Source organism: Chenopodium quinoa, unplaced genomic scaffold (assembly GCF_001683475.1).
Source record: "Chenopodium quinoa cultivar QQ74 unplaced genomic scaffold, ASM168347v1, whole genome shotgun sequence".
Classification (NCBI taxonomy): Eukaryota; Viridiplantae; Streptophyta; class Magnoliopsida; order Caryophyllales; family Amaranthaceae; genus Chenopodium; species Chenopodium quinoa.
Genome location: NW_018742914.1, coordinates 5,068,689 through 5,076,415, shown reverse-complemented (window position 1 = coordinate 5,076,415; position 7,727 = coordinate 5,068,689). Strand labels below are relative to the sequence as shown.

At 31.6% G+C, this 7,727-nt stretch overlaps 1 protein-coding gene across 1 annotated transcript; it reads left to right on the top strand.

The window, feature by feature from the left end:
• Window positions 1-6,085: 6,085 nt before the first annotated feature.
• Window positions 6,086-7,385, top strand: LOC110727769 (GATA transcription factor 16-like). Its single transcript, XM_021907346.1, has 3 exons — window positions 6,086-6,456; window positions 6,573-6,686; window positions 6,771-7,385. Exons 1-3 carry the CDS (start codon window positions 6,433-6,435, stop codon window positions 7,083-7,085), a joined length of 453 nt encoding a protein of 150 aa, XP_021763038.1. The 5' UTR covers window positions 6,086-6,432; the 3' UTR covers window positions 7,086-7,385.
• The last annotated feature ends 342 nt before the right edge of the window (window positions 7,386-7,727 follow it).

Below are 7,727 nucleotides of genomic sequence, written 5' to 3'. Positions count from 1 at the left end.
CAATCATGAACCCCATAATTAATAAATTCGATTCTTTTGGAGCTTATAAACATTACAGATTTACAGTATAAGAATTACCTAGAACTTTAGGCATTTCTTATAACCCAAAACTCTTGGATCATGTATTAGTAACACTAATATTAGTGGGGAACTTTAAGTTGTAAAATGTTGGCTATTAGAAACCTAAGTCCCTAATATAATCTCTTAAAGGGTTTATATAGTTATATTCAAATTTAATTTGGACCACTTTTTTTTTTAATACAAGTATATTAAAAGAAAATCGTGGTGGAAAAAGGATCAAGGGGATTAATCTTGAATGTATGGTTAGTGTATATGTGAGTAATATCTGCCTGGTGTTTTAAGACAAAAGTTTGTAATTAAAAATTATTTGTCTGTCTTTCCATAACAACCACCAGATATTATGGGCCAAATTTTGTCCCTTTTTCTGTCACTGTCTCTTCTATTAATTGTTCCTATCATTCGTCTTTTGTTTTGAATTTTTTTAATTTTTTAAAGTACAAAGATATGGAGTAGATGACTAAAAATTGAATGTACTACCTCACAAAAATATGGAGGTATTTGAGAGTTCAATGATTTTCGTTTTTTTTCCCTTTCGGATGAACTTTTTTTTTTTTTTTTTAATGTATTGTGTAATTTTCATTTCATTTTGACTAATCATTTTGGTGGTTGACCGATTAGTTGTTCTGTGAAATTATCACAAAAATTTTACCGAGTATGATATAAAAAATATTTTCTATGATTGAGGATAGGAGAAGAGGATAAGCTCAAAGCACTATGGGTAAGATATTAAAGAAAATCGAAAATTCATATTAGGATTTTCCAACTCTTAGGACTCGTTTGGTTGCAATGGGATTAATATCCTAGTAATTTCCAATTCATGGGAAATTATTTCCCTCCTCAAATTCCTAGGAAGTTGCTTTAGTTTGTTTGGTTAACATTAGGGAAGTCACAATTCCTAAAAAAATTTGAATAACCTAGGGGAAGGTAGGTAAATAAATTCGCACATTATGTAAATTAACAAATAGGAATAGGATACAACCACACAAACAATCTATACTCAAGAGTAGTTATAATATATTAACCTAGCTTCAACTAAACTTATAGGAATAGGATACAACCACACAAACAATCTATTTATGTCCTAAGTGTGATTTTATCTTTGTTATAGGGTCATTATGTTGTGTATCCTAGAATCCCACCCTTGATCCCTCAATCTACATATGAAGTATAATAGTATATGTCTTTAATTAGTTTGTAGTTTATTAAAAAATATAAGAGTTTACGTGAATGAATTACCATTTAAATAGTAGTACAAAAATACTTGAATAGATAACATTTTTAAACCATTGAGCTAACTTAAACATTTGGATCAGGCCGGGTTCGAAAAAGAACTTGATCCAAATGTAGAAGCAACCCTACCCAAATGTGTCTATATCACTAATATAAGAAGTTGTAAACAAGATATTGCCTTATTTTTGGGATGAAATTTCAATCAAATTGAGCCAAGTACTCTATCTTTATTTTTTCAATTTCACTTGAATTTTTATGGTTCTTCTACGCTGGAAAGGCTTAGCAAAGGTCCGAAACAAGTGTTGACATTTTGTGTAAATTCAATTAACAAAACAAAAACAATCATGTCCTAATAATAAAAGGGGTCACTCGTGCAGGGAATCTTATTATATCATAATTTGAATTAATGATTGTCAATGTATATATGTTTGGTGTCCCTGCCCTTTGTATAAACAATCATTTTTCTGTTACGATTGTTCTCTAGAATATATTGAATGTGAGGTGTCTTACATGATACGGAGTATTATATTCATCTATGATACATTGATATATGATGATAATTCGAAAGCTCTCCAGGCCATTTTCCTTATCAACTCTAAATTAAAAATGGGTTGCTACAAATTAGTTGCAACTTTTGTCAAACAGGTTGCTACCCCCTCTCTCTACAAAAACTGTTTATATCTGATGGTTCGACGGGTGAGTAGGCTAGTTTAGGGTGGTTTTAGGGTGGACCAAAGTGAACAATAATGGTGGTTTTAGTGTGATTTAGGGTAATAAGTAAGGTTGTTTTGGAGTAGTTTAGGATGAGTGTGAGTTGTTCCAAGGTGTTAGAGGACCAACTCAATTAAAAATTTAAGTTGATAATCGAAGCCCAAATCGATTTATATACTCTATCACGTGCCCTCACATGAGAGTTATTTGGACTTGAAGTGTGGATGTGGCATGGGCCCCCTTATACACCCAGCGAGAAATATATCGCATTTGAAAGTAGGTGTTGGATGAGATTTGAACCCATGACCTTTGTGTTGTGTCATGCTAACTCTTGATACTATGTTAGATGACCAATTTTACCAAAAGGGTAAAATGAAGGTTGAAACCCATAATCAATTTTATACTTTATCACGGTGAGGGTGGTTGCTTTGGGGTGGTTTAGGGTAAGGGTGGGTAGTTTTGTGGTGGTTCGAGATGGGTTGTTTGGGATAAGGAGTGATTTTAGGGTTATTATTAGGGATGAGTGTAGGTGGTTTCAAGGTGGTTGGGGCTAAAAGGAGGTGCTTTTAAGGTTGTTCAAACTAAGATGAGGTGGTTTTAATTAGGGTTGTTCATCAAGGTGAGTGAGGGTGGTTTTAGTGTGGTACGAGTTGTGAGGGGATGTTATGGTTTCGAGGTGGCTATTGTTGGGGAACGATGGTGGGGTGGGTGTTGTTTCTTTCTCCTACCCTTGACTACCTATTCTCTAAATTCAATAATCAAAATTAAATAAGAAGTCATACCATCTTTGCTATTAAATACTTTTATTTATTTATTCTTTTTAAATATAGTTAATGTATGGCATGAGTATTTTTTTTTTTTTTTTTTGGTGTACAAATTATTTTCTTCAACTAAATCTATAATAAAGGTATTTAAGATTATAATATAGAAAACTATAATATGAAGTAAAGAATATTTAACGTATAGAGCCGGGACATCGCCCAAGCTAAACAATAGTTTTATCTTAAAAGTTGTATAGGGGTAAATGTTGCAACTAATACGTAACCTAGGTATTTTAAATAATTTTGATTAATATGTCTTTTTAATTTAGTGTTTAGAGAACTAAACTACAAGGCTAGGGCGGAAGATGAGAATCGATCCTAGGTTCTCAAAAAGCGAAAGAAAAGCTCTAACCACTTGAGTTATCCTTTACTCTCATTTAGATTAACATGCTCGTTTACATTACCTAAATCTTCATCAAAGTTTGTGCCAAAAAGGTGTGTTGCAAACAAAAAAAAAATAGAGAAAGTAATTGGTTTTAGTCACCATACCTAATATGGTAAATTTTTCTTTAATTGATTTTCGCTTTTTAACTAAGAGTTTTCAACACACACACACACATATATATATATATATATATATATATATATATATATATATATATATATATATATATATATATTGAAACAAATCAATTCATTAATAAATAGTCATTCGACATCTACAAATATAATCTAAATTAACAAATACATAAAATTGAAGCAAATTAGGGTTTCTTCATCAAAGCTACGATCGTTGAAAAGATCTTGCACTGTGGTACATCTTTCGCACACATCGCTGGAATATACAACCTTTTCGGAGAGATGGTTTAACGATTTGTTGTAGTCATAAGGATGATTTTTCATCTGATTAGCTTGAATGCATTTGAAAACTTGACAACTACTGCCATCCCGAACAAATCTTTACCAAAGAACTGACAATAGGGTAAAAGATAATTACCTTTTTAATAAATCCTAACACACAAACATACCCTAAACATAAACGAACAACTAAACTAAATAAAACTAATTAATGACTCCACCATAGGGAGACAGATGAATATCTATACTACTTAGGTAGATTTATTGAAACCTAAATTGCAAAACTAAATAAAATTAAGGGAAAAGGGTAGAAAATAGTCGAATTTTCGAAGAAATTAGACTATTTCCAGCCTAAACGACTAAGATTTTGAAGAAACCAAGTCTAGAAGAGAGGACGCGAAAGATTTTTAGGTTTACTTTTTTTTTTCAAGAACTATATCTTTTAGGATACCCGAAATGAAATACGAGTTTCATATTATGGAATAGGAGTATTAAATAATATTTGTATGGAATACACATGTTTGTTCATGAATAAAAAAAATGGTTGTTCATGAAGGCATATACTACTACGAATGAGTAATCTCATATTCACGCACACCTTGATTTTTGCTCTATTTACATAAAATAATTCCTATTTTTTTGTTATCATCTAGATTTTATAGAAATATTATTTATTTCACTTATTTTTTAATTATATACAAGTATATCATTAGCCGAGTGACTCGAGTCAATGGGTAAACATGAAAGCCAATATATACAGCTCATCTAAAAAGAAAAAAATTCAAGTTGATCTCTTAGATAAATCTATAAATATATCTCCTATCACTATATATTGTTTTTCTTAAAAATCAATGCATAAAAATAGCAAAAGGAGATAAAATGAAATATTAATCTCAGAGATTAACTATAATCAGAGTATATCAAATTAACATAAAATAAAATATAATCCATAGAAAGGAGGGTAGGAGGGTTAAACACATAAGCACCTTTGCAAGAAATGCAACAGTAGCCGCATTCTTGTATTCCAAAAGATAGTGAATCATGCAAAGCTGCAGCAAACTAGCAAATCCCTTAACCTAATCCCTCATATCATCACTAGTCAAACTTACATTTGACTGGAATTTGGTGATTGTTGATTGTATCACCACCCACCTTACTACAACTATACTAGTTTATTTCACTAGTCCTTTTTTAATAATTTTTAAATTCCATGTCTAAAAAAATCATGATGGACAACAATCACCAGCACGAACATCTATATTATTATTTTTTTCAAAATACAGAGCAATTCTGCAGTTTTAATTTAAATTAATCTTTTTATTGATTAAAAGAAAATTTCCTTTGATCATATTTTTACTACGGAGTAACAAATAATGAAAATACGAATAACTTAGGGTATGTTCTAATCGAAATTAGTTAAATTGAACTGGACTGAAATGAACATTTTATAAGAGAAGAAAACTAGGAGTTGAATTGAACTGAAAATAAACGTATGAGAACAGACCCTTACTTTAAACTATCATGTAAAATATTTATGTTTTTGAAATATTATGTAAAATAAAAGTATTCATGGTCAAGTACTTCATTGTTATAGTACTCCTTCCGTTTTTAAATACTTGCTCCACTTTTTTTTCGGTTGTTTTAAAATACTTGCTCCATTTCCTTTTATGGAAAACTTTTACAATATTTAATTAATTTCTCACACTTAGTGGACCCAACATAATATTATCTCTCCTCCTATTCTCCCACTACTTTTGCTTTTTACAATTTTTTATTTTCTCAACTATCCCACTACCTCCATATTTTATTACTTTTTTCAATTTCTCTTAAAACTCCGCGCATGGAGAAATGAAGCAAGTATTTAAAAACATAGGGAGTACAATCGCAACATGATAAATAAAAAAGTAATGCATTTTTAGAAAATACAAAATATAAATATAGACGGATATAACATGACTAAGAGTCTGTTCTCATACGTTTATTTTCAATTCAGTAGCTCCTAATTTCCTTCTATTATAAAATATTCATTTCAGTTCAGTTCGGTTCAGTTAAGTTGAGTTCATTCAATGAGAACATGCCCTAATAACGTTGTATATATACGGAATACTCTAGTAGAATACTCTAGGTAGTCAAAGAACAATGTAAAAGTTATAATGTTCACATGATTATAGGGCTTGTTCACTTCAGCCTAATTTCAGTTTAGTTCATCTCAGTTCAGTTCAGCTCCTAATTTCCTTTTCTCATACAATATTCATTTCAGGTCAATTCAATTCAGTGCAGTTCTAATCATTTCAGTTCAATAAATGTGAATAGACCCATGAATAACATAAGAATAAAATAAGGTACTCTACTATGGAGTACACCGTAATCGATAGTGGGTATATGTATGTTTTAAAAACCATGAAAAATCAAATGAAGCGGGTATCATAAAACAACATAAACCTAAAAATAAAATGAAAAATGACAAGGGTAATCTGGTAATTTGGTAAGTACTCAATTAAAAAGAGAGCATGCTAGGGTTCGGCGACCAACAGCAAAATAAACAGTGCTCCTTCACTTGTTTAAATACCAACTCTCTGTCTTTCTACTTTCCGCTGTTTTCTCTCCCCGCCCGCCGCCTCCTCTTCTCTCGTTCATTTTTATCCCGCCATTTTCATTGTGATCATCTCTTCATTTTCCCCCTTTTTTCCCCTCATTTGAACACTCTTCGTTTTTCATTTTTCAATTTCATCTCATTCTTCTTTTTCTCTTCCTCTCATTTCCCCTTTTCTCTCTCAAATTCTAAATTAAAATGATGTTAGATCTAAAGGAAGAAGTAAGTATTCTTTTTTATAATCCTTTCACTCACCCTTTGTGATTATAAAACAAAATAATGTGATGGTTTATTTTGTGTAATTTGTTCTAATTTTGATTTTGTGTTTCAATTTACAGCAACCTTGTTCAGTATCGGAATCACAGAGTAGTAGCAGCGAGTTGCTGAAAAGATGCACGGATTGTCAAACAACAACCACTCCTCTGTGGCGAGGCGGCCCTGCTGGTCCTAAAGTAAGGATTAACCCATTTTTGTTTTCACATTCTCATTACCTAGTCGCGTTAATGTAATTAATCAATTGAGTTTGTACTCTGCAGACGTTATGCAATGCATGCGGGATCAAATACCACAAGCGACGAAGGGCGCTTCTCGGACTCGACAAAGGCAAAGTAGAAAAGAAGAAAATCAGCAAAAACATGAGTAACAACAACAGCAACAAAAGTAGTGGAAGCAGTAGTAATAGTAGTGGAAGTAGCAGTAATGGAAGCCATGGAATGCCACCATTGAAGATTAAAGTTATGGCTTCAGGAGGAATTAGACAAAGTGCTGAGAAATTAAGAGATAAATTAGGTGAAGTTGAACAAGCGGCTATGCTTTTGATGGCTTTGTCTTATGGCTCTGTTTATGCTTAGTTTTTTTTTTTTTAAGAGAAAATATTTTATGTTTTCCGATAATACCCTTTTCTCTGACTAGGACCAACAACATAATTACCCTTATCTTTATTTCCAATGTCCTGTTTTTTTCTTTTCCAATTTTACCCCTGCCGAAATAGGCTTCAAGTTTTGTGGGGTTAAGGGTTTTTTTTTTTCTTTTCTTTTCGGATTTGTTATTTATTTATAATTAGGGCATTGTTGTAAACGTAGATAGTGTGGTGTTATTTTGGCAATTTGCTGAATTATCAAAGGATTTTTGGCTTGAGTATCATGATCATATTATTCATATCATTATTTGTATGTTGTGAAAATTTGTCAAAAGTTGTACAAAAATAGAAGCGGCGGAAGTATTTTCAACCTTTTGATTTGTGATCATACTCATTTCATATCATCCGCAAACTTGAATTAGGTTATTGTTTGCAAATATTGCCTGACGTGTTTTGATCACGTCCTTGTTTTCTATTCACTAATTGCATGAGTTATGGGTTTCATGACTAATGTGCCATGAAATAAATTGATCATGTAAGAATAGTGTGACATTTAAGACGAATAGTCTAAAATCTAAGCACATTTTCATTGTGATCATGGCCTAAAATCAAATAAACAGCCATGAAAGAAAAG

Excerpts from the sequence above, each read along its gene's own strand:
- LOC110727769 (XM_021907346.1), top strand. The coding sequence starts at position 6,433 with ATGATGTTAGATCTAAAGGAAGAA. Across the intron at positions 6,457-6,572 it reads TGTTAGATCTAAAGGAAGAA|CAACCTTGTTCAGTATCGGA; the intron begins GTAAGTATTCTT and ends TTCAATTTACAG. Across the intron at positions 6,687-6,770 it reads GCGGCCCTGCTGGTCCTAAA|ACGTTATGCAATGCATGCGG; the intron begins GTAAGGATTAAC and ends TGTACTCTGCAG.